This window comes from Bufo gargarizans, chromosome 2 (genome assembly GCF_014858855.1).
Source record: "Bufo gargarizans isolate SCDJY-AF-19 chromosome 2, ASM1485885v1, whole genome shotgun sequence".
In the NCBI taxonomy this organism is placed as follows: Eukaryota; Metazoa; Chordata; class Amphibia; order Anura; family Bufonidae; genus Bufo; species Bufo gargarizans.
Window position 1 is genome coordinate 610,202,850 of NC_058081.1, and position 27,879 is coordinate 610,230,728.

Sequence of the window (27,879 nt, forward strand, 5' to 3'; positions counted from 1 at the left end):
TGAGGCTAACTAAAACTAAATTATAAAATGCAAATCTTGGAACAGGTAAAAGGCCATAATGTTTAGCTTTATCCTGATGTAAAAAGATCACTCCTAAATAACTGAGGCCGGCCATCATTAAGTAGCTTTATACGCTGTATACTGGTAGCAGCAGCCGAGGTAAAAGGAGTCCATTATGCCCAGACCTTGACTGCAGTCACTGGTGGGTGGCTACACTTTAATCATATTTTATCTGAATATCAGGGCCAGGTAATGGCATGATTCATCTAGGTCAGCTATGCACAGTTCTCCCCAGAGCCCTCCATTCTCACATTACCAGTGAAGTAACTACAGGGGTGTAAAAGCTCGCAATGACAAGTGGCCCCTATATCCACAAACGTGGAGGGGAAAGGTCCAGGGGATAAACTGAGCACTAATGTATGGCCAGTGAGCTTACATGCTGATGAATATTCATAAGTAATATAGTGAAGACTATAGGGACTGTCTGCCTTTGGAATCTTCTTAAAGGGACACCATCACTAATAATTATTTAGCTTTCTTAAAATCTTAAAAGGAGTCTTCTCAAAGACCACGCATTTCAAACTGTGACCCCCGGGCCAAGCAGCTGATCGATCGCCGCAGGTCCCATTGCCAGCGCCCCTGCCAAACAGATGATTTTGCTGTGGTAAGCTGAGGCTGCAGCCTCTGCAGGACAAATGCATTATTACTGGGGGGGGGGGGGGGGGGTAGTCATTTAAACGAATGGCCCTCCATGTAAGGATCACTAGAATCTGCCAGGAAGGAATCCACTTATACAGAGCGGTTCTCCATTCTGGCTCTGTCACAGCCATAGTCATGGTCGTGACTCCTGAACCGCACGCTGTTGCCTGCGGTTTGTTATTGGGTGTTCAACCACAGGTGAGGGCCGCTAGTGTGCTGCCTCACTTGTAGAGCAGCCTGAGCTGGTGCTAGGCAGCTTGCGGCAATGTTCATGCAGTTGCACCTAGCAACCTCTCAGTACGGTGTGTGTGTATGTTATGCACTTTGTATGTCTGTTGTGCAGGAAGTTTATGTTTGGTGTGCACTGTGACTCTTCCCTTCACTGTGGCTGCCTGTGGCAACGTTTGGTTTGGATGTGTACATGTGGTAGCAGTGTCTCGGCCTTCTGGCTGACTCCCAGGACATGGTTGCCACCCATGTCGTTGCCTGCGGTAACAGCTGCAGTGTGATCTTCTTTTGGACACTTCCCCTTTAAGTGGTTTCACTCCATGGTTAGTGTTGGAAGGGTTAATTCCCTCTCCTTGTGTGTCTGTGTGGGTGTGGCCACTTTGGGCTATAAAGCCTCTTTGGAGATCAGAAGCTGAGGGGTTCTTCAGCCATGCTTTGCTGGAGACACCCTCCTGGTAATTCCATCTGCCAGTGGGGGCCACCCTTGTGGTCATAAACAAATTGTTATGTATTGTTATACTCGATGTTATGAGGATGTGTTTGTGTGTCATATCTATTTATTGCAGTGTATGGTTTCCTGGCGTCCTGTGTGGTGTGTGTGCTCTGTCTATTGTTTTTGTGGACAGCAGCACTGATACTTGGGTCCCAGGCTCTGTGTCTGTGGCAGGTAAGTGTTAGTACTAGTTGCACTTACCTGCCATTGCCATATGACTGTTCCGGTTTCCCCTGTCTTTATAGTTTGGCCATCTTTAGACTCCTATTTCTCCATGTCCAGGAGGAACAGGTAGTCTACCCAGCTCCTAGCTTAGGGACCTGCGGAGGGCTAGTAGGGACCCGAGGTTCCAGAGCATGAGCCCTCCTACCTTTAAGGTCAGCTCATGTCGCTAGGAGTTAGGGTCAGATTAGGGAAGCCATAGGAGGTGACCTGCTCCCTAATTCTGTGGTTCTGGCCAAGTCGTGACTACCATCCTCTGTCATCGCACGGCTGAGGGTTTTCCCCATCCTCAGCCGTGACAGGCTCATAGAGAGGAGGTGATGATTGGGGAAATTTTCCTCTATGATGTCTATATGCCCTAACATTGCATATATTCTTGGTAACCACGGGCGAATCTAAATTACGCTTGGTCAGGAAGGGAACGTAGAGACAAAAGAGAAAGGGGTGGGGGGCGCACAATAGGGTAGTATGTTCAGAGCAAACTGAATAGTTTGATAAATAGAGGTGCTCACCTTAAAGGGTTGTGCAATAATAGACACAACTCTATTGTAGGTATGTAGATATATATAGATCTTTAGGATCCGTGAATGCAGCCGCAGAAGAAGTGTCTTTGGGATCGGATGCCCAATCCCCCAAAGGGTGCTTGTAGTAGAAAGGTTCTGATCAGGCGCAAAATCACAGGTTCCAATACGTCTCTTTTAGGTGAATCTTCTTTATTTACATCATAATTAAAAGATGTATAAAAACAACGCGTTTCGGGGCTCAAAAGGGACAATTTGAGCCCCGAAAAGCGTTGTTTTTATACATCTGTAAATAAAGAAGATTTACCTACAAGAGACGTATTGGAACCTGTGATTTTGCGCCTGATCAGAACCTTTCTACTACTAACATTGCATATAGACTGTCCTGATGAGACAACCCCTTAAAGAGAACCTGTCACATTGATAATACAGTCGAATCTGCTGGCAAGTTCTACAGCAAGAGGAGCAGAGAATGACTGACATTAGGGATGAGCGAATCAACTTGGATGAAACATTCGAAGTCGATGCGCATAAAACGTCGATCCAATTCTGAACGAAGCAGGAGGACTTCGGATGTTTCATCTGAAGTAGATTGATTGGGTTGCACTCGTTGTCCAATTTTTGAGGTGCTTCAGTGGAGTGGATATAATCCGGATAAATAATAGTAAGAGATACCAGCGCACACTCAGGGTTATCATGCAAGTACATAGGTAATAACGGAAGAATGCCTATATTGTGACTCTGAGTCTTAACGTTTCGGTCACTTCGGACCTTGGTCACATAAGTCACATGAGTAGGGTGCAGGAATTCAGGAGAACCCCTGTGGTACAGCGTGAATGCGCTGCGGGGGGAGGCTGCGGTGGTATCTCTCTAAGGGTCCATTCACACATCCGTGGTGTGTTGTGGATCCGCAACACACAAGGCCGGCACCCGCTATAGAAATGCCTATTCTTGTCCGCAGCTGCGAACAAGAATAGGACATGTTCTATCTTTTGCGGAGCTGCGGACAGGAAGTTTGGGGCCGAAACCTGGAAGTTCGGGGCCGCGCTCCGCAAATGCGGAAGCAGAGAGCACACTATGTGCTCTCCGCTTCATGTCCGGGCCCATAGAGAATGAATGGGTCCGCACCTGTTCCAACCCTTTTGCGGACGTGTGAATGGACCCTAACTATCATCTGAAGTAGACTTGCTCATCCCTAATTGACATGTAGTTCTGTGGGAAAAGATTCAGGTCTGGTTTTAAGAGTCCAGTGGAAAGGGTCATTCAATGACTGATAGTTATCTTTGTATGTATACAGAGTAGGGTTTTAGTCAGTGAGACAGAACACCCACTGGACTCCTAAGCAGGGGCATACACAGATCTCATAGGGGGCAAAGTGGAACATTTTTGAATGGGTCCTCCATCCTCATCAGGTTTCTGTAAAATGTATGATTTCTTTTAATTTTTTTATTTTTTATTTATTTGGAGAATAAGGCTTGGAATACATGATAAATGTGGTGCTCTTTCTGCGCACTATATTTCTGAACAACTGGTATAAATACACAGATAGACCTCAACATACATATCTATGCCTCCTGCTTCACTTCAGTACATGATAAAACAGGCTGCCTAAAGACACCACTAGGGGGAGCTCAGTTCATAGGAAATTATACAGATATCACTGAAATTGAAGTGGTTGTCCGGCAGTTAATATGGATGACCTATTGTCATGATAGGTAATCATTATCAGATTGGCAGAGGTCTGACACCCTGCACCCCCACCAATCAGCTGTTTGATGAGGTGACGGCGCTCCATGTGAGCACCGCTTCCTGGTCTCCACACTATGCCTCGTCTGCTGTGGAGCGGTGGCACAGTGTAATTACAAGCACTTGCTTCATTCGCTTGAATGGAACGAGTACTTGTATTACACTGCACTTCTGAGATGAAGTGCAGTGCAATGTGAAGAGGAAGCAGCGCCCGCATGCAGTGCCACCACCTGTTCCAACAGCTGATCAGCAGGGGTGCAGGGTGTAGGACCCCTGCTGATCTGATAGAGGACCTATCCTGATGACAGGTAATCGATATTAATGGCTGGACAAACCCTTTAATGGAGGATTATATATATTTGCATTGAGCTGCCCCTAGTTGCAGCTGCCAGAGACAGCTAATGTTTTACATTGGGAGCAGAAGGTGTCAAGCACCAGGCACCATAGCAGTGATGTGCTCTGTCTCCATGATACCCCAGGTATTCCACTACTACCAAAGCCAGAATAAACAGATTTAGATCAAATAAATGACAAGTTGTACTAAATCACTTTCCAAATATCTGCTCTATAACATGCTGCCAGCATCTCGCTTTTGTTGTACGTCAAACGGATACGTTTGTAAACAGAAAAAAAAACATACAGAACCTTAGGGGGAGATTTATCAAAACTGGTGTAAAGTAGAACTGGCTTAGTTGCCCATAGCGACCAATCAGATTTCATATTTCATTTTCCAGGGGCGGACACAGACAGAGGGCCCCTGTGCAAAGAATGTACCTCACATACAAATGTAAACATATCAGTGCAAATAAATAAAGAAAAATCTTGTTAACCCCTTCTACCCCGGGCCAGTTTTCACCTTCCTGCCCAGGCCCTTTTTTTCAAATCTGACGTGTCACTTTATGAGGTAATAACTTTGGAACGCTTATTTATCCAATCCATTCTGAGAGTTTTCTCGTGACACATTGTACTTTATGACAGTCATAAATTCGAGTCAATATATTTTCCCTTTATTTATGAAAAAAATCCCCAAATTAACAAAAGTTTTGAAAAATGTTTAAAACAGAAAGTGATGCCTCATAAAATATTTATTACTTAATGTGGCGAAACTAACCTCGCCACTGGGTTTTGGAGGGACCTGTTTGCTAGCCTCTTGCCCCAGGATTATGGGCCCTCATCAGACAGGCTTCCTTTGTTCACAAAGGACTTGCACTAACTGGAACCCCTGGTCTAATTCGTGCCATTTTGGGATGTAAAATGTCTATGTGTATTGTAAAGGGTGGGACATTGTATACGTTGAGTAGTGAGGTCTGTTCCATTGTCTCTCTGTGTGATTTGGCGATGTCCTTTTGTCCTGAGAGATAATTGAATTACGTCTCGGTTGTCTCCAGGACAGAAGACAATGTGTCTTCTCCTGCCTGTGATGATTACATCAACCCAGTGTGAGGTAATTGTATCACAGGCAGAGGGGAGGATTTTGTGTGGGAGTGTCTGAGTGTATTGTACGTGGTTATTGGCTGTTTTTACAAAACCCTGTGGGTGGTAACATTGTTGGAAGATGTGTATAAATCAATGCTGTGTGTTCAAATAAAGAGTTGCTGTTTTACATTCAACATAGAGCCTCGTCTCATGTGTGTGGGGATTGCTATACGTGTATACTCCCCTGGCTATTACTCCTAGCTCTTATAAGAGCTGTTCCTGGTTCTGGTTCCTGTGGTGGTATCGGTGTCGAGCGGAGTGCTTGGAGTCCTCAGGAGGCACTGGGAGCATCCATTAACGGAGGTACACGGTCGGGGTGCCAGGAGATCCTTTACACTTAACATTCCCCATATGTCTACTTTATGTTGGCATCATTAGTAAATGTCATTTTATTTTTTTAGGACGTTAGAAGGCATCGAATTTTAGAAGCAATTGTTAGGCCTCTTTCACACGGACATCGCGCGTGAGGGCTGGATAAGATGCGGGTGCGTTGGGGGAAAATGCGCAATTTTCCGCGCGAGTGCAAAGCATTTTAATGCGTTTTGAACGCACGTGAGGCTACTTTCACACTTGCGTTTGGTGCGGATCTGTCTTGCATTTGCAGACGGATCCACACGAATAATGCAAATGCTTGTATCCGTTAATAACGGATCCTTTTGCATTATTCATAAAAAAAAAGTCTAAGTCAAAACAGATCCGTCTTGACTTGCATTGAAAGTCAATGGGGGATGGATCAGTTTTCAATTGCACCATATTGTGTCAGTAAAAAACTGATCCGTCCCCATTGACTTACATTGTACGTTTAACTCCACATAGTCAGACTGTCACCAAACGCAGCCAAATTGATGCATTCTGAACGGATCCTTATCCATTCAGAATGCATTGGGGCTCAACTGATACGTTTTGCTCCGCTTGTGAGAGCCCTGAAACGGATCTCACAAGCGGACCCAGAAATGCCAGTGGAAAAGTAGCCTGAGAAAAATCGGCATGTTTAGTACCCAGACCCGAACTTCTGTTTGGGATCAGTGTTGTGTAGATTTTATTATTTTCTCTTATAACATGGTTATAAGGGAAAATAATAGCATTCTTAATGCAGAATGCTTAGTAAAATGTCCATTTAGGGGTTAAAAATAATAAACAAATTTAACTCACCCCATCCACTTGATTACGTAGCGGATCTCCTCTTTTTACTTTCTTCAGGACCTGGCTAAAAGGACCATTTATGACGTCACTGCGCTCATCACAAGGTCCATCACCATGTTCATGGACCATGTGATGAGCGCAGTGACATCACCACAGGTCCTTTTCATAAAAAAAAGAAAGAAGACATGCCAGGCTGAGTGTTCAAGTGGATTAAGGAGAGTTTATTAATAGTTTTTTTATTTTTTAACCCCTCCATCACTATTTTACTAAGCATTCTGTATTAAAATGTTTACAAATGCTATTATTTTCCCTTAATACCATGTTATAAGGGAAAATAAAGATCGGGTCCCCATCCCAATTGTCTCCTAGCAATCATGCGTGGGAAAAAAAAACGCACCGCATCCGGGCCTGCGTTGCGTGAAAAACAATATAGAGCTTGCTACGATTTTCACGCAACGCACCAGTGAAGCGTGAAAATCACAGCTCATGTACACAGCCCCATTAAAGTGAATGGGTCCAGATTCAGTGCGGGTGTAATGCTTTCACCTCACGCATTACACCTGCACGGAATTCTCGCCTGTGTGAAAGAGGCCTTAAAATTAAGAACATTTTAAAAATGCACTTTTTAAAAGGACCAGTTCAGTTCTGAAGTCACTTTGTGGGGCTTACATAGTGGAAAACCCCCCCATAAATTATTCAATTTTGGAAACTACACCCCTAAAGTTACTCAAAACTGATGATTTTACTAACTTTATTAACCCTTTAGGTGTTCCACAAGAATTTAAGGAAAATGGAAATGACATTTCTAAATTTCACTTTTCTGGTCAAATTTTTCTTTAACACACAGAGGGTTAACAGTTAAACAAAACTCAATATTTATTACCCTGATTCTGTGGTTTACAGAAACACCCCAGATGTGGTGGTAAACTGATGTAAGGACACATGGCAGGGCCCATTTAAAGCCCCCCTGATGCATCCTACAGTAGAAACTCCCAAAAGTGACCCCATTTTGGAAACTATGGGATAAGGTGACAATTTTATTGGTACTATTTTGGGGTACATATGATTTTTAGTCGCTCTATATTCCATTTTTTGAGAGGAAAGGTTACAAAAAAAATTGCTGTTTTGGCACCATTTTTTTTTTTCCCTTTACAGAGTTCATCTGACAGGTTAGATCATGCGACATTTTTATAGAGCAGGTTTTTACAGACGCAATGATATCAAACATGTCTACTTTCTTTGTTTGAGTTTTAAATAATTAATATTTTTTTAAAAACTATTTTGCTTGGGTCTTTATTTTCTAACGCTATATATATATATATATATATTTTTTTTTTTTTTTATTTTTTTTCAGCCGATCGTCTTGTGCAGGGTCTCGTTTTCTGCAGGAAGAGTTGACATTTTTATTGGTACTATTTTTGGGTACATATGTTTTTTGATCATTCATTATTACACTTTATATTAGTTGTCTTGGCACAATTTTTATTTATTTTTACAGTGTTCGCCTGTGGGGTTAGGTCACAGCCATAGCTTTTTAATTTTTTAGGCGATGGTCTCATGTAGGGGCTCATTTTTTGCGGGATGAGGTTATTGTTTTATTGGTACTATTGGGGGGCATACGCCTTTTTGATCGCTTGGTGTTGCACTTTTTTACGGTATTTATCAGACAGGGTGGATCATGTGATATATTTATAGAGCCCGTCGTTACGGACGCGGGGATACCCAAAATGTGTTTTTTTTCTAATTTTTTATTATAAAATCTAGGAAAAGGTATTTTTTTTTTTTTTTTTTTTTTTTTTACTTGAAACTTTTGGGGGTCTTTTTTTTTACTTGAAACTTTTGGGGGTCTGATGCCCTCTGCAATGCATTACAATACATCTGTATTGTAATGCATTGCCCGTTAGTGTATTACTCAGTGTAATACACTAACAGGTTGCCTAGGAGACCGGGCCTGGGGCTGGATCTCCTGGGCACCCGTAGAAGGTCCCGATACCGTGCAAGGAATCAGGCTGCCTGCTCACCCATTTGGTCCCTGCCACAGCCGGCATAGAAGGAGTTAATCCGCCGGCATCTGCTTTTACAGCGATGCCGGCGGATACAGCAGGGCCCCAGCTATCAGGCGCGCCTGCAGTGATCGGGCGTGCACCATTCAAGTCTATGGAGATGCCAAAGAGAAGCAGAGTACAGAACCTGGCTATCTCCAACAGTCTCATAGAGTAGAATGAAGGGCCTACACACGTGTGAATGCCGTTCCATTGACTATGGCACCTTATTCTTGCGATTGGTGGGGGTCCCAGCGGCCAGAGCCATCAGAAACTTGTCCTGCTGACTGACAAGCAGAGGATAAAGGACAGTCAAACCAGCCAATTTCAGTAGGACCGCCTGTACATCGATTTGTATGGGGGCCTCCCGAGACCTGACACTTCCGGAAGATGAGGAATAGACAGCTGGGTTTAAGGGAGATGAGTTGTTGCCAAAATTGTCTTACAATGTATTTTTCCACTCTCCCCATTCACAACACATGCACACTTGGATGAGCCAAGTGGCCATGTGCATTGAGGTAAGAGATAGCTCTTGGCTGATTGAGCTTTCAGCCAACAGATCTCATGTGTATGGCCAGTCCAATAATAAATGACATGACAATATTTAATTTTACCATGGGCCTCTTCCTAGGCCAGTGATATCACCTTTGGTTATATGGCATAGGTGCACCTCAGTCCCATTCAATAGAATTGGGGTTAAGCTGTAATAACAAGCTCACTTTCTATACAATGTACGGCGCTGTGCTTGGTAATCTGTGAGGAGACCAAAGAGCTCACTGGATTAGATCTGACATCGATAACCTATCGTGAGGATCAATATAAAAATCCTGGATAACCCAGGGGCGGACTGGCAATAGACCCCACATGGAAATCCTCCTCACGGACACTGGCCGGGTAAGGGGCCGGCTGAGAACTTAAAGTGGCCCTGGAAAAAAATATATCTATATTTAAAGTGACCTCATGTTGTAGGCGGATGTAAATTGACAGAAGGCGGGGGTAACACAAGTAGGCAGGGCCAGCAGTACCATATCACAATATAGCATCCCATCAGAACCATATACCACAGCATAGCACAATATACTGCCCCAGAAGCTGTCCCTTTGTGGTGGCCATCAATAGATGTCATTCTGTCTTTCTCCTCCAGTTGTCTCCGATTAGGATATGGAGCAGGGGGCTTAGGAGGTGAGATGTTGGCCACAGTTAATTTCAGGAGGGCATGTGCGATCGCTGTCTGGGTACATGGTTACCCGATTCTCAAAGCTTTATTTACCCCTAGGAGCTCATTATGTACCCAGCCAGAGGCAGAGAAAAGGGCTTAGGCGGCCCCCTGGGTATTGGCCCACCAGGAAATCTCCCTGTAGAGTCTGTGGCCAATCCACCCTTGGGCCAGGTTCAAAATGTTCTGATGCTCTCCGCCTTAATTTATGCACCTCTCCAATGGCCACATGTGCCCTGCTGAACTCAACAGTACCACCGCCCTCAGGACTCTAAGTTGAATACTGTTGCAAGGGAGGCAATATTTGTGCACTTTGGTATCTGGTTCTGCTGGGCAGTATTTTGTGCTGCACTATGGTACTGCAGTCCACGCATACTTCTGTTATCCCTGCCTATTGGTTTTGGCCCTGCCCACTTGTGCTGCCCCATCTTCTGTCAATTTGGACCGGCCTACAATGTGGGGCCACTTTTAGGTTTTTTCCCGGGCCACTTTAAGTTTCCAATCCGCCCCTGGGATAACCCCTTTAAAGAAAAAAAACTCTAGGCCTAACAAATGCCCCATGGGTTGTTTTGACAAAATTTAATATGAAAATAATCAGCGGAATAAATAAAAAATACACCTCAAAAGCACAAGCACAATACTTCAAACATCATCTACAAATAATAAAAATTAAAAAAAATAATTGTACCTAAACTTTATAGGCATGCGGGGCAGAGGCAGGAGCAGTGATGGGTTTTCCTGACAGTCGTGCACTCATTGCGGCGCCTATCCTTGTAGAACTGTGGAATCCGTACACCGTTACGGTTTATGGATTCAGTATGTGCAACAGTGAAAAGTTCTACAGAGAGGCTAGAACTTTGGGGGCCTGTTTTGACATGACATTAAAATCAATTAATAAAATACATCACAGAGATTTATTTTAGGGCATTTGTAATAGTTTAAAAGCAAGTTGCATGAATGTTTAGTTGCACTTTAAACTACAGTATGTTGCTTTCTGAAAGCCAAAAATAAGATTTAAGAGCTATGTCACTGATTCTTTTCCCAGCCACATTCATACTGTGCAGAACCCAGCACTTATCAAAACTGTGCACAACAGGCGCCTACACTGTCAGAATGTTCATTGTGCGCTGATGAGTCTAATTCCTGGTGCAAGGTAGGAACACTTTTAGGAATCTTCATTCCTTTTTGTGATTGTTATGCGTGTTGGCAGCTCACATGTTCTAACCGTGTGCTAAATATTCCAAGGTTGTCGCACAGACCTTGAATGGCATATACATTTACAAGGTTATGCAAATTTACACTTCCAATACATGCTGATCTATATGCCATTGAGGATCACTGCAATGGATGCAGATAATGGATGTTATCCAGAAGCTTTAACCATCTAGGAGACCAACATAATTCATAAAGAGCTGAACAGAATATACAGAAAATTATGGCCAAGTGAAAAACAGTTCCCTGCCAGTTCTCTCTCCAGCGAGGAGGAAGGGACTTGCTGAGCAATCCCTGATCCAGTGCTGGGTCCCAGCTGTCATCTTTCTCCTGGCCTGGCAGCCAGGACCAGTCGAGCTGGTGTGCGCTACCAGCTCCTCTACTGCTTATCCAGTAATAAGTAGGCTTGATGGATCTTTGTAAATGTGTGTCACCTCGTTATTAGGCAGTGGATAGTTGTTTTTAATAGAGGTTATTCCATTACAAAGACCTACCCCCTATCCTCTGGGGTTTGAATAGCAGTGTTCCGGCCAGTCACCAGAACGGGGGCCATGTAATCCCGTTTGAATAGTGTGGCAGTCACACATGCGCGCTGTCGCTCATTTCAACTATGGGACTGCTGGATGTCTCCTACAGTTGAACTGGGTGGCAGCACCAGCCACTCCATTCAAACAGGGAGTACAGAGCCCCCCCTTCCAGTTTGTTTGTGGCCCTAGCGATTGGACTCTCCATGATCAGATGCTGTGGAAAGAGGATCATTCTATGTCATGGGGCAGTCCATTTTGGAGTATTAAGGCCCCTTTACACTGCTAGATAGAGCAGACGATTGTCTGGAAGAATGCGCTCCTTCCCGGAGGAGACCACTGCTATTATATGAAGAGATCTCCTCCACAGTATGGGGTGGAGTGATCACCCATACCATCGCTCGTCCCCTAACACAATCATTGTTTGCCGGCAGCAGAGGCTGTTTAGACATGATCTGCTGACGGCAAAAGATAATTTAGGTGACCGCATAAACGATCATATTACCCGATGAACGAGCGTCCTGCACCTTTACACCGGCAGATCCTACGAACGAACGTTAGCGATCATCTGCCCAATGCTCAGCCAATGTAAAAGGGGCTTTACATATTGTTCAAAGGGACTCCTAGGGATGAGCAGATTACAGGGTGTACCCGTGTTGTGACCCCAGCAAACTGCTATAGTCTGTAGGGGAACCTTGTGGGAAGTTCTCATTCCCTCTGGGAGATTCTTATCAGTGGGCTGTCCCTCTGGCATGGACAGGTTGGGTTCTCAGAAATGAGAGACATTCCTTGCTTCCTCTCTCTCTGTTCTAGCTAAAAGAGGAGGATTATGAACAGGTGTATCCCCCATCCGCTGAGAATTTCATTATAGGGCAATTCTAAAATCAGAGAAAGCATGTAAAGATCCCATGATTAATAATTAACTGGAAAGTCTGACTTTTTCCTCATGTTCCCACTTAAACCCTTTTATTTTAGGTGGAGGAGGATGTTCTTCATAGATCACTATAGTAGTTATGGCTCCACACCAGCAGTAGTGTATTTCTCAGCAGCCCAGGTCCGGACACCGTACAGGGACAGACCCCTAGAGGAAGGGAAGGCACATAGAGGCAGAAGCGGCAGTCTAGCTAGGCGCATACACAATGCAGGGCGAAGCCAGGGGTCGGCCTAATCACCTCTAACTAGCAAGGACCAGGGGAGAAGGAGGACGACAAGACCGGGGGACAAGATAAAGAGAACAGCTTACTTTGATGAGGTTAAGTCTGTCATACTGAAACAAAACACAGAGAAAATTAGAGCTAACACTTTACTGAACAAAGAGTTATCACACAGTAAGAGGTGTCAGGGACGAGGAAGGCTGAGGAGAGAGCCTGCACCCCTGCCGCCTCCCAACACAAACCTGCAAATATTTCAGTTAGTCAAAGATGGCTACTCAGGTTGGGCTTATTTTATTTTTTCTACAAGCAGGCAATGCTTAAATATATATATATATATATATATATATATATATACACACACACACATACACACACACACACACATATATACACTAGCTGGATGAATCCCCCATCATCTTAGCGGCCTCCACCACTTTGCTGACTTTGCCTTGAGTGGCGAAGTGCTGCTATGTATTCCCATGACCACTGCATAAAGTTATCAAACATCGGCGGGGACCTCCGGAGCGGTAGCTCCAAATTTTTTTCAATCTAGGATACAAGCCATTTAATGTGGGATGAGATTCCAAACAAATGTTTTATCTTGCTCATGTCTCATGTCCCAGTTCCCATTTTTCCTAAAAATAAAATAAGTAAAACTAAAGGGGTTATCTGTGTGTGCGCATTTTTTTTTATTCATCTATATTGCCAGGACCATGATAAAATAAAAGCACTTCAGCTCACTTTTCCAGCCTGCTCCGATCCAGCGCTGCAGCTCCTTCCTCTGCACGGACATGTTGTGGCTGCAGCCAATCACTGGCCTCAGCTGAGACCAATGAGGCCAGTGATTGGCTGCAGCAGTGTACGGTACATCACCAATGCAGCCAAAACACCAAAGCTAGGCTTACACAGTCATGTAATAATCTAGATGAATGCGCAGCCTTGTTAAATCACTTGTATATACTTAGTTCCTTCTTTTTACATTCTCTGATCACACAGGAATGTCTATATCTATCTAATAGTTGTCATACAAAGGTAAATTGAATCTCTCTATTAATTAGCGCATCGGGATAAGGTAGTAAAGTTATTACTCCGTTTGTGGACGAGGGATCGGGGTCTAGTGTCCGCTGTGGTGTCCCATGTTGTTATCGGGCACAGAGTGTTCTTACCTCTGAATATCCCCTCTTACGTGCGAGTCTGTGTATGGGTCTGCTTATTGGAAATACGTCATCAGTGCATAGGGGTGTTCACACCAGACGAGTTTCGGAACATATGGAGTGTTCCTTCCTCAGTGGTCAACCCCCTATGCTATTGCTGGTGATTTGAAAGGCTCTGCAATCCTCAATCTTTTGGGGTATATGTAAAAGCTGGAATGGAATCTGATGCTGTTCGTATTATGGATGTTGTCATCCTAAAAATGTCTATGTATCATATAGGAAATTCTGTATAGTTTCTAATTGCCAAACCTCTTGTATGCATATAAAAGGAAAAACAAAGAATTAACTATACAAAGATTGATACTGATCCAATACTGAAGGCATATTATTCATCCATCGAACACAAATTAAGTCTTGGGTATTCATCTGTACATATAGTTTCATTTGACTGCAAAAAGGTAAACCATATATCAATAAACAAGTAAAAAGAGCGCAAGAGACAGATGTGGTTCCTATGCAACTTCTATATATCTCCACGAATAGTTGGTGTATAATTCTAATTATGGATATATAGCCCTTTTTATGTTGCTTTATTCTAAACCAGAGATGCCCAACCTGTGACCCTCCAGCATGCCTCGACAGTCTACAGCTATCAGCCTACAGTAGGGCATGATGAGAGTTGTAGTTTTACAACAGCTGAAGGGCCGCAGGTTGAGCATCCCTGTTCTAAACCAATACGGTTAGGCTTATTTTTTAACAGTTTTTTTTATCCTCTAATTACAAAAAGGCAGATAAACATAGTCTGAGCCAACAGGCCAATGGCCGGACATCAAGATAGAAGAGAGTTGGATGAGTGTTGAGAAGCTGGGTTTGCCCCCAGCTACACCAATTTATTCATGGCTGAGTGGGAACAAGAGATTATAGTTCCTAAGCTGGGGTCAGACCTGGTGCTCTGGCAAAGATACATAGACAATATCATTTTTATATGGCAAAAGAGTGAAAGGGATCTTCAGATGTTTCTAGAAGAAATCAATACGAACACATAATTTGCAGTTCACATCAAATATAAGTAATTCATCTATAAAATTCTTGGACCTGAAAATCACAATAGAAAATGGACATTATATTTGCAATACACAGAAATCCATCAGTAAAAATAGCTATATCCTATATACCAGCTGTCATATGCCAGGGTGGCTTCTTAATACCCCATTAGGCCAATTTTGGCGTATTAAACGTAACTGCACAAAGGAAGAAGTCTTTAAAAGAGAAGCAGATAGAATAGAACAACAATTTCTAAATAAAAAATGCTTACCTCGGATAATAGAAAACGCACTGACGACAGTACGCAATATGGACAGAGTCTATTTTTTTTTTAAACGGACACTATCCCCTCTAATAAGTCAGATGGTGAAGTGATACGACTAATTCTACCGTACAATTCCCAACATAAGGAATTACACAAAATCATAAAAAGACATTGGCATTATATCCTCAAAGACAAGACGATAGGCCCACTGATCTCAAGTACCCCTCAAATAACTTATACTAGGGCTCCAAATTTGGGCCTTAAAGTAGCCCCTTTATCAAGAAGGATAATTCTATTCAAAGGTGGGCATCACAGGTTTCCAAAGATGTGGGAAGTGTATGAATTGAAAAATTACTTCCTTTTAGAAAAGAACGATGAAAGTGAAATCTACAACAAATACACATGAACAGATAAAAGATTTTTTTAACATGTGACTCCGCCAATGTCATTATATATATACACTCACCTAAAGAATTATTAGGAACACCTGTTCTATTTCTCATTAATGCGATTATCTAGTCAACCAATCACATGGCAGTTGCTTCAATGCATGTAGGTTGTGGTCCTGGTCATGACAATCTCCTGAACTCCAAACTGAATGTCAGAATGGGAAAGAAAGGTGATTTAAGCAATTTTGAGCGTGGCATGGTTGTTGATGCCAGACGGGCCGGTCTGAGTATTTCACAATCTGCTCAGTTACTGGGATTTTCACACACAACCATTTCTAGGGTTTACAAAGAATGGTGTGAAAATGGAAAAACATCCAGTATGCGGCAGTCCTGTGGGCGAAAATGCCTTGTTGATGCTAGAGGTCAGAGGAGAATGGGCCGACTGATTCAAGCTGATAGAAGAGCAACGTTGACTGAAATAACCATTCATTACAACCGAGGTATGCAGCAAAGCATTTGTGAAGCCACAACCTTGAGGTGGATGGGCTACAACAGCAGAAGACCCCACCGGGTACCACTCATCTCCACTACAAATAGGAAAAAGAGGCTACAATTTTCACGAGCTCACCAAAATTGGACTATTGAAGACTAGGAAAATGTTGCCTGGTCTGATGAGTCTCGATTTCTGTTGAGACATTCAAATGGTAGAGTGCGAATTTGGCGTAAACAGAATGAGAACATGTATCCATCATGCCCTGTTACCACTGTGCAGGCTGGTGGTGGTGGTGGTGTATTGGTGTAGGGGATGTTTTCTGGGCACACTTTAGGCCCCTTAGTGCCAATTGGCCCTCGTTTAAAATGCCACGGGCTACCTGAGCATAGTTTCTGACCATGTCCATCCCTTCATGACCACCATGTACCCATCCTCTGATGGCTACTTCCAGCAGGATAATGTACCATGTCACAAAGCTCGAATCATTTCAAATTGGTTTCTTGAACATGACAATGAATTCACTGTACTAAAATGGCCCCCACAGTCACCAGATCTCAACCCAATAGAGCATCTTTGGGATGTGGTGGAATCAGAGCTTCGTACTCTGGATGTGCATCCCTCAAATCTCCATCAACTGCAAGATGCTATCCTATCAATATGGGCCAACATTTCTAAAGAATGCTATCAGCACCTTGTTGAATCAATGCCAAGTAGAATTAAGGCAGTTCTGAAGGCAAAAGGGGGTCCAACAACGTATTAGTATGGTGTTCCTAATAATTCTTTAGGTGAGTATATATATATATATATATATATATATATATACATACCGTATTTTTCGCCGTATAAGACGCACCTAGGTTTTTGGGGTGGAAAATAAGAAAATAAATATTTTTAACCAAAAGGTGTGCTGTGTGTTTGGAACTAATGGTGGTCTGTGGATGGCACTATTACTGGGGATCTGTGGATGACGGACACTGTTATGGGGGGATCTGTGGATGACGGACACTGTTATGGGGGGGATCTGTGGATGACGGACACTGTTATGGGGGGATCTGTGGATGACGGACACTGTTATGGGGGGATCTGTGGATGACAGACACTGTTATTGGGGGAACTGTGGATGATGGACACTTATGGGGGATCTGTGGCTTGCACTGTTACAGGGGGATCTGTGGCTGGCACTGTTACAGGGGGGGGGGAATCTGTGGATGGCACTGTTATACATGTGTCATCCACAGACCCTCCCAGCCCATAACTGTGCCATCCACAGATCCCCCGCCGCTCCAGTATACTAATATAATATGTCTTATTCAATTAATAGTTATTAAATATGCCTCTTTATTCCTAATAGTACCTTAAATCCTAAGCGTTTTAGTACAATGCAGGCCGGGCGGCCGGTCTCTCACTGACGTCACTTGCCTGCGCCGCCTGCTTCATTCATAAAGTAGGCGGCGCAGGCACGTGACATCAGGGAGTTACGCTGCCGCCCGCCCGGCCTGCATTGTACTGAAGCGCTTAGGATTTAAGGTACTATTAGGCATAAAGGGGCATATTTAATAACCATTAATTGAATATGACATATTATATTAGTATACCGGAGCGGCGGGGCGGGGCTATAGTACAGTGACTGCACCGCCCCGCTGCTATTGCCGGCCCCAGCTCCTCCACCCAGTCCCTCCCCGAGTCTCCGCTCGCTTTACATCGCAGCTTGCAATGTCCATGTAATAAACAGTATATAGGGAGAACCAAATGGACCCTTAAAAAGAGAATCTCTGAACATATTACGAATATTAAAAATGGCTATGAAAAACATACATTATCTAGCCATTTCAAACAAGTACATAATAAAGACTCAACTGGGATAAAATATGCAGCCATAGAAAGGCTAGAGAGACATTGGAGAGGTGGAGATCATATAAGTAGAATGTCAAGAGTCCAGACGTATGTTTGAGTTCAATTCAATCTTACCTGAAGGTTTGAATGCAGAGCTGGAGTTGTTTGGATTCCTGTAGTCTTTGGAGGGGTGCCCTTCGCTGACGGGAGACCGAGTTTTCAATTAAATTGGCCCCTCGATCCCCCCTTGGCGGATGGCGCCCACCCAATGCATATTTCTTCTCGACACTCATCCAACTCTCTTCTATCTTGATGTCCGGCCATTGGTCTGTTGGCTCAGACTATGTTTATCTACCTTTTGTAAGAGGATAAAAAAAATTAAATTAAAATAAAAAAAAATCTTCAAAAATAAGCATAACAGGATTGGTTTAGAAAAAGCAACATAAAAAGGGCTATATGTCCATTATTATAAATATACACCAACTTTTAGTGGAGATATGTAGAAGTCCCATAGGAACCGCACCTGTCTCTTGCGCTCTTTTTACTTGTTTGTTGATATATGGTTTACCTTTTTGCAGACAGAAATATATATATTATATATATATATATATATATATATATATATATATAGAGAGAGTGTACATTGATATCGGTCTGTGTCAAATGAATCTATATGTACAGACGAATACCCAAGATTTAATATGTGTGGATGGATGAATAATATGCTTTCAGTATTGGATCAGTATCAATCTTTGTATAGTTAATTCTTTGTTTTTTCTTTATATGCATGTAAGATGTTTGGCAGTTAGGAACCATACAGAATTTCCTATATGATACATAGACATTTAGGATGACAACATCCAGAATACGAACAGCATCAGATTCCATTCCATCTTTTACATATACCCCAAAAAATTAAGGATTGCAGAGCCTTTAAAAATCACCACCAATAGCATAGGGGGTTGACCACACTATATGTTCCGAAACGTGTCTGGTGTGAACACCCCTATGCACTGATGACGTCTTTCCAATAAGCAGACCCATATGACGCGCTCCAGGACTGATTTTGTTTGAAGCAGAGGAATTGTTCGATCCGTAGCCACGCAACTCGTGGCACGCTGACTTCTGCTCTCTCCAGCGAATGAGAAGGACCACATACACAGACTCGCACGTAAGAGGGGATATTGAGAGGTAAGAACACTCTGCGCCTGATAACCACGTGGGACGCCACGGCGGACACTAGACCCAGATCCCTCGTCCTCAAACGGAGTAATAACTTTACTACCTATCCTGATGCGCCTATTAATGTAGAGATTAAATTTACCTCTGTATGGATACTTATGACAACTATTAGATGGGACTTACAACTTAGACATGGACATTCCTGCGTGATCAGAGAATGTAAAAAGGAACCAAGTGCCGTATATACAAGTGATTAACAAGGCTGCGCATTCATCTGGATTATTACATCATATGCCCCAAAGAAAACTGGGGGACTATGAATACAATGTATTGATAGGAACATTGAATATATACTATTGTGTATAAGCACAGTGGGAGCGTTCTGGTAGCAGATTGACGGCACTTGTATACAAATAGGGCTACCATATACTCTGCAACTGTGAAGCACTTGGTGACATCACTATATACTGATCCACTACGTATGATTTGAGAGAGCCGAGGGGCAGATCACTATTTTACATCAGTTTTTGAAGTATACATTTATACTTTGTTCTTAACGTCCATTGTATCTATAAGTATTTTATTGCATTGTTTGGTTTTATATATTAATTATTTATTGGAATAAATTGCTTTCTATTTGTGATACCAGAGGTGGAGTGCCAATCTCATTCTATATCCTTATCACTATAGGCGTATTTAACAGTCATAATTTCAGGAGTCTGGAAAAGCTGGGTAATGACCTGAGCTGGACAGCCACAAAGATTTTTACCCAGAAAAATGTAGCTTCCGGGTGGATTAATAACTAATCATATATAGGTACATATATTTTACACACGCACATCCATTATCCAGATCTTGCAATGTGGAAAATAGTAAGTGGTGGCTGCAGCAAAGAGAGTGCCCGGGCACACCCTAGTTTTGGGGCTCCTGCCTAATTATAGGTGGGGTGCTCAAAGTACTGGCAAGGAGGGCACTGGAGTGACAATGTCAGTAGGCAATGCAAATCAACGAGGAGGCCGATTTTGGAGATAACAAGTCCACAGTTCTTTATCCTTTGGGCACACACAGACACTTGCAAAATTCAGTCTCTCCAGGTTACCTACGTCGATTTCCCAAGGCTGTATATGGGGATATAGGAGATACAAAAAGTGCCTATTCGAGTCTCTTCCCAATTAATCCAAACAACTTCCCAAATTGGTGCAAATTCTCTATATATATACATTTCTTCAATGCTTAACAAATGGATGGCCAGTTCCTCTCAGTAGTGTGGCAGGCTTCAGAAGCAATACAACCCAAACCACATAAAATCAGGGGGAGAAAAACAGAACTGGATCGCACATCCACTATGCTATGCTTTGATCTAATTAAACTCGCTTCTCAGCGCCATATTGAAGTGTACAGCCCCCCATACTGCATGCTGTACAAGAGGCATTAGTGTACATTTTGATCAAAAGGCATAAGCCCACTCACCACGCCAAGGTCGCATTGCGCTGTGCCTTTTTGTCAGAGTAGGTCTCACTCAAAGAGGTGACCTTGGCGTGGTGAGTGGGCTTATGCCTTTTGATCAAAATGTACACTAATGCCTCTTGTACAGCATGCAGTATGGGGGGCTGTACACTTCAATATGGCGCTGAGAAGCGAGTTTAATTAGATCAAAGCATAGCATTGTGGATGTGCGATACAGTTCTGTTTTTCTCCCCCTGATATAACCCAAACCGCATGCAGTGAATTCTACAGTTGTAAATGTGCATTACCTTTCACTGACTTTCCATTCACTGTCACTTTTGTAAGGGACCTCAACCTTCTGCAAAGTGCTATACTTCTTCCTCTTAGGATAGTTTCAGATCTGTGGCCTATGCTCTGGAAGTCTGTTCTGCTAGGAAACAGCCTGCTTTAGTTCTCTGGATCCGGCATTGCTGGATACTGCCATCTGATTGGATACTGGCGCCAATTAATAATAATGGGATCCCGCAGAGATCCGCCCGCTACGCGGCAAATATGCCAAGAATCAGCCGGACAAGAACCGCTGCATGGAGCATGTTTTTTTTTGTCTGGGCGATTCCTGCCATTCTTTGCTAAAACTGGCAGCCGGATGACCCTGCCGCAGATGTGCCAATCCCTGAGGCTAGTTTCACTTGTTTTCGGTCACTTTTCTGGTATCTCTCAGCTTACAGGGCTGATGTAACCCTGTCTGCTCACTCTCCGGCTGCTAGCTGCACACTCTCTGCACTACATCACCTACCTCAGATGGGTGGGACCAGCCCACTCCTAATAACTAAGGCCTAGGCAAGGAAAAAATAAAAAGTATTTCTTATACACAGCCTATGAGACACAATATACACAGTATAGTCAAATTAACCCCTTTTGCAGTGAACCACATTACAGTATGGCATTAACTGTTTTAGCAGTGACCAATAGTACATAGCATTAACCCTCAGTGAACCACCGGGTCATTGCAATCTGTTACCTTTATTTCTGTGCTCTGTTCTCCCATTCATGATAATGATAATCATTACCAGCAATATAGATAGAGGCACTCGGCTTTCCAAGCACACTGATTATTAGCTATGAATTGATACTGATCGTATTTGCCCTTCAGGCGTCTGGGAAAGCTGTGTGAAAACTCTTGCAGGAGTTGTACTACCAAGCTGTCCAGACAGATGTTGCAGCGTTCACCTGAAGCCTTGACCACATGCGTGGACCAATGGCAGCGCAAATTTGGGAGTAAAACTGAGGCCACCCAAACTCTGGCCGCCACAATACCTGCCTGTCCCTCAGAGAGAAAAGCTGACACAGCTAAATCTAATGGTTATCCACTTGACAGAAGAGGACAACTTAAGGTCTTTGATTTACTGGAGATTTGGGGGATTTAAAAAGGGGAAGCTCTTTAATGTCAAGGTCTTAGGAAGCTGCACAGTGAACTCTGCTATTTTAGCTACATAGCTCTGCTCAGTAATATACAAGCTTCTAAGAACAAAAACACCAATCTGGAATTATATTGCAATTTAAAGCATATTCTTCAAAAATAACGTCCATCAATATCTATGGGCTGTGATTATTTGCCATCAGAATGGCTATGACCTTGGAGGGTTGCATGGCTCTGCCACTTGTGAAGTGACACAATGTCACAAGGGTTTGGTTCCAGGATAGGATGTCGAGCCTTGGCACCAGTCTCTGGCTTCTGCTCACACACAAGACACGGGGACTGTTACGGGTTTATTGGCTGTAATTCGGAGGCATCCAGTGATGACAACCTCTTGCCTGCGGCTCAATGACTTGTAGCTGTGAGATAAGGAGAGGCTTCCTGGACTGCAGCTGGTACGTGCCAGGGAATATGCCACACAGGAGATCACAATATACAGCTTGGTATATACTGCTGCATCTGATGTAGGGTAAAATTATTTTTTTATATTCTCACAGCCCCTTGGGACTTGTCCTAGATACTGTCTAATGATACTGAGTACCAATTGTATGTGGTTAAGAACTTGTGAGCTACATCTTAAAGAACTAGAAGCTGAAAAGATAGAAGCTGTGAATCTACCCACTGGGGTGAGCACAAAAATAAGAGGGTAGCATAGGCGCCCCCCCCCCCCCCCCACCCCATAAAAAAAAGAATACAATAACAATTTCATAGAACACACACATATATATATATATATATATATATATATATATATATATATACACACATACACAGTATATTAGTGTTTATCAATTAATATTCACACTAATTGGCCCAGGATCCTCCAGTCGGGGCCTGCTGGTGCTGCCGTGCCAGCAATGTCCACCAATACATGTTAGCATTCCAAACAGTTTATTCCTATGGAAAACGACTTCCAAGTTCCCAGCGGGCTTTGCTTTTCAAAGTGCCCAAGCGCTCCACACCTACCCTCCCAAGGCTTCCTCCCCCGACGTCACGGGGATGCTTCTACAAGTCTCATGCAGGCACCCTCCCATGCGCAGGACATTCCCTTCTGTGAGTGATTGCCTCAGGGAGCTGTTCTCCGCAGGCGCTGGAAGCCCCGCAGAGGGTGCCTGCGCAAGACCTGTAGAAGCATCCCCACGATGTCAGGGGAGGAGTGCTTGGGCGCTTTGAAAAGCCTGACATTTTCTGATCATCCAAATAACTCCCAATTGGCATACAGGAATGCTGTTAACATGTATTGGTAGACCTTACTGGTACTTTTATTAGTTTAAAAGGAATCGGTCAGCAACTTTTCACTATCTTAATGTAATCCTATTTTGAAATAAATGTAATATAAGTCTGCTGTGTGTTTTCCCTTTGCTGGAAGAACATGCACCATAACCGCTGGTATGTTGCAAAAAACTCATAATTTCTTTGGGCTTTTTAAAAACAGCACCACCACCGTCTATGGGTCGTGTCTGGTATTGCAGCTCGACTCCACTGCAGCCAATGGGGAAGAGCTGCAATACTGCAGATAACCTGTGCTGGGACCTCCAGCAATTACAATAATTGGGGTCCCCAAGTGCCACTAAACTGCCCCATGAGAACTCCTATGGGACTGCTGCAAATACTGTACTCAGCAGTCTCTTAGAAGTGAATGGAGCTGTTGACACACATGTGCACCACTGCTACAGTCTCATGGGGCAGTTCAACAGCACTTGCTGCTCTTGTGATCGCTGGAGGTCCCAGCAGTCAGATCCCTAGAGATCAAACACTTATCCCCTGTCCTGTGGATTGGCGGGGGGGGGGGGGGGTTTAGTGGCGCAAGCACTCACTAAAACACCGGGGCCTCTTTATTTCTACCCAAGTATTTCCATGCCACCAACAGTTTAGTATAGGGTGGTAGGTGTAGAACAAGCATTGAATAACTGGATAAACTACTCACAAGATCTGCAATTTGACATCAGTCAGAACTATGACCATGGGAAGCTGGGTATTAGCTTTGAGAAAGAGGGACTGTAAAGGCAGAAGTGGTGGACAACGTGTGTGAAAACTCTAACATCCACCACCAGAAACTACATTTTTCTCACATACAGCATCACAACACAAACCACAGCATCTAGCAAGGACTGTAATGTAACCACCTCTCATCGGCCTTATTTTTAAGACTATTTCCAGCAAGTAGTAATTTGCTGATTATAAGTTTATCATTCCCTGTAGAGATGTACAGGAGCTCCACCAGGAATAGCCTTTTTGAGACTTGGTGGGTGATATTCTAAAAGAAGCCTTTGATATTGCATAAAAAAAAAAAATGAGACCTTCCTTACTCGTCTCCGCCCCGTGTACCAAATCAAATGATGAAGTTGTCAGGACTACAGGCACATTCGATGAACTAAGAGGATCTTAAATATCTTTAGAAAATATTGGGGCATCCTTTTGTCAGATTCAGTCCTATAGGATGTAATTTCACCCAAACCATCAAATCGCCTACAAAAAAGGTTGATTGGGACTTGCTTATACAAAGCATATGGAGAATAAATATTAGGGCCTTCCAGGTGACATAGCTTTTGCCACCCATAAGTGGGGTCGCCCCTTTCGGGGAAGGAGCTCCGCTTTCAGGCAGGGGTAGCTTAGGGATAGTTTTTTTTCTTTCCCCGACTCCATTTTTTCAGGGTGCAGCATTTTCTAAGGATCATCCGGTACTACAGAACCGCAAGTTGTAATTGATATCTAAAAATTGTCTTGCTACAGGATGTTCATCATTAATCCATTGAGCGAAGGTCACTAATACAATTACCGTAAGGCCATACGATTGTAATGTGGGCAATCGAACAGTTTTGATTATCCATTTCTTTCATTGGGGTTATTTGGCTTTTATAATCTTGTTTTCTTATACATAAAAGTTACATTTTTTTGGGGCGTGATTTTTCCTTGCCGTGATAATATTTTGATAAATCCCCTGTGTTACAATATTTTTCTGTAAGCTGCTTGACAGATGGGAAGAAAAAAATAAATAAAAATAAAGTATACTAGTTTGCGATCCATTTTTAGATTTTGCTTATGAATTGGTTCCAGGACACGTTCTCATACATAGGTGGTCTGACTATTCAGCAAGTCAAAAAGCCACTGCAGGATGGGGCAGGCAGCCCCTCGTTGAGATGTACCACATTAATGGTTTATTCCGTGACCATAACCAAGGGGCCCAGGACCTTAAGCAAAGAGTCCAGGACAATAAGCAAGGGGTCCAAGACCATTACTGCTGGGAGGCTCAGGACAGTCTTATGTACCACTACCTGCAGTACGCTAAAAGAAAAGTAGATTCAGCAGAATTTGGAAAAATGAAAGCATCTTAAATTGGTTTCAAAACTGATGGCCTATCAGGATAGGTCATCAACATGTGATCGGTCTGAATGCAGGCATGCCCACCAATCAATGGTTTGAAGGGGCTGCTGCACATCCTGAAACACCCCTTTAAATATGCTAATTAAAGTACAAAACACAGCAGTGACACAGAGATATACAGACTGTGACCACTGCAGTCAATTACTGGCCTCAGGTCATATACCAGCGAGGGTACACTGCACTGGTCATCGATGTAGCTTTATTACTAACACAAGAACTGAAGGTGTGCCGCTGAGAGCAGCAGGGGAGAAACAGGCAGCATGTATAGGATGATTACATTTACTGGCATGGGGCAATTTTTTCAATTAGATGACAGCCCCTTTAAAGGGGACCTTTCACCTGGAAAAACATTGTTAACTAAGTATCCTGACATATACAGCGGCGCCCAGGGATCTCACTGCACTTACTATTATTCCTGGGCGCCGCTCCGTTCTCCCGTTATGTCCTCCGGTATGTTCGGGGACTTGGTTATAGTAGGAGGAATCTGCCCTTGTTCTGCTGGGCGTCTCCTTCTCCTAGGCTGTAGAAAAAAAACCTCCCAGGCTGTGAGCTCTGCGCTGCGATTGGCCAGCACTATAGCCTAGGAGGAGGAGACGCCCAGGAGAACAAGGGGAGTCTCCTCCTACTATAACCAAGTCCCCGAACATACCGGAGGACATAACGGGAGAACGGAGCGGCGCCGAGGAATAATAGTAAGTGCAGTGAGAACTTAGTTCACAATGCTTTTCCAGGTGAAAGGTCCGCTTTAAAGTTCTCCCCTTCATTCATTTACAATAGTTACACAGCATTGCTCCAACCCAAGGTAAGAAATAATAGAAATGCTCTCTGGTAACAGGAGATCTGAATTTAGCCTTATACATAAATGGAGAAAAACAGCTCCAAATCAGTACGAGATAAGCAAAGCCGATGATTTGCTAAATTACATTTTATATTTGATTTAGTTTGTAGAAATCAGAGTTTAACCACAAATAAAAGGATATTCCACTATGCAATGATCTATAACCCATACCAAGCATCAAGGAAGGCCATCCTAACAAGTGTACATAGCAACAGGAGACAGCACAAAAGTACTGACCGAACAGACTGAAGCCAACTGACTCTACACCGACAGTCAGGGCCACTTTACCCATAGAGTGTGAACAGTGCAACTGCCCCCGGCCCACCACCAGAAGCTCTCATTACTCCATCCTCCCAAGTGTCCCAGATCCGGCGGGGCGGTTCAGAGGATGCAGCATTTCCCGTTTTCAACTGTTTCTGCATTCTAAGGGGCATAAGTACTGTGGGCACTACTGTGAGTAGGCACCAAAGTGGCCTATCTGCTCTAAGGAGGCACCAAGGGACCATATATACTATGAGGTGGCACAAGGGGGGGCTCACTCATGGACAGGGCCCACCAATTTATTGAAAGGGCCCCACACACTGGCCAAACTTCTCCTAAAACAGGGATGCTCAACCTGCGGCCCTCCAGCTGTTGTAAAACTACAACCCCCAGCATGCCCAGAAAGACTACAGCTATCAGCCGAGCATGCTGGGAGTTGTAGTTTTACAACAGCCTGAAGGTTGAGCATCCCTGTCCTAAAATAAGTCACTTATCTGATCAGAAAACTCAGGTTTTGATATATAAGTTACTGATGATGAGGCGTCTATGGAGGCAAGTGAGGCTGGGAGAGACTAATAATACAGTACCAATTCCAGTACTGTACCTTCATAAATTATCCTCGTTATAGCCAGTCACAATAATAACAATCAGGGACCTGTCTTCAGATACAGGCTCTTTACACATATACAAGTACCATCAATCTCTGCATTAAAGGGGTTTTCCTAGTTTTTAATACTGATGACATATCCTCAGGATAACCCCTTTAAGACGAATGGTCCCTTTACACAGGCCGACAAATTAAATGATGATCGCTAACCAGTGTTACTAGTAATGCTGGTTAGCGATGATCTTGCAGTGTAAATGCACCGCCGAATAATTGTATCTAAAATCACAAAAGATCATTGTTTCCCGATGGCAGATTGTGCTGCATAAATACGATCCACTGCCGAAAAACAACAAGACAGTACGGGGAAGAGCAATGGCATTAGCGATCACTCCTCACCATACTCTAGAGGAGATCGCTGCATGTAAATGCACTGGTCTCCTCCACTAGCAATCAGCAGAGGAATGCTTATTTCTCGACAGCTAGGTCATCAATATCAGAGCGGCGGAGGTTCGACCCCCGGCACCCCCGCCAATCAGCTGGATGAAGGGAAGGCGCGCGCAATACATGTGTGCGGTCTCCTTTCCTGTTTGCCATAGACATAGCAGAAGTGAGCAGGAAGAGAGAAGGGAGACAGCACGCGGACGCTGCATGCGCTCTCCCTTTATACAGCTGGGTGTCGGACCCACACTGATCAGATATTAATGACCTAACCTTAGGATAGGCCATCAATATTAAAAGCCCAGAGAACCCCTTTAAAGGAAATCTTTCACCAGTTTTCTGCTGCCCTCACTTTTTTAATTCGAACACCTCCAGCACATGCTAATGAGTCC

At 43.5% G+C, this 27,879-nt stretch overlaps 1 protein-coding gene across 6 annotated transcripts in view; it reads right to left on the reverse strand.

Annotated features, from left to right (window-relative positions):
* Positions 1–27,879, reverse strand: part of GRAMD1B (GRAM domain containing 1B) — a 291,387-nt gene that overhangs the window by 71,925 nt on the left and 191,583 nt on the right. For 4 of the 6 annotated variants that reach the window (XM_044282018.1, XM_044282022.1, XM_044282024.1 and 1 more), the window contains exon 3: positions 12,766–12,789. The exons of the other annotated variants lie outside the window; for them this stretch is intronic. In XM_044282018.1, coding sequence (XP_044137953.1) covers positions 12,766–12,789 — 24 coding nt within the window. The remainder of the gene's footprint in view (positions 1–12,765; positions 12,790–27,879) is intronic. 6 annotated transcript variants of the gene reach the window in all.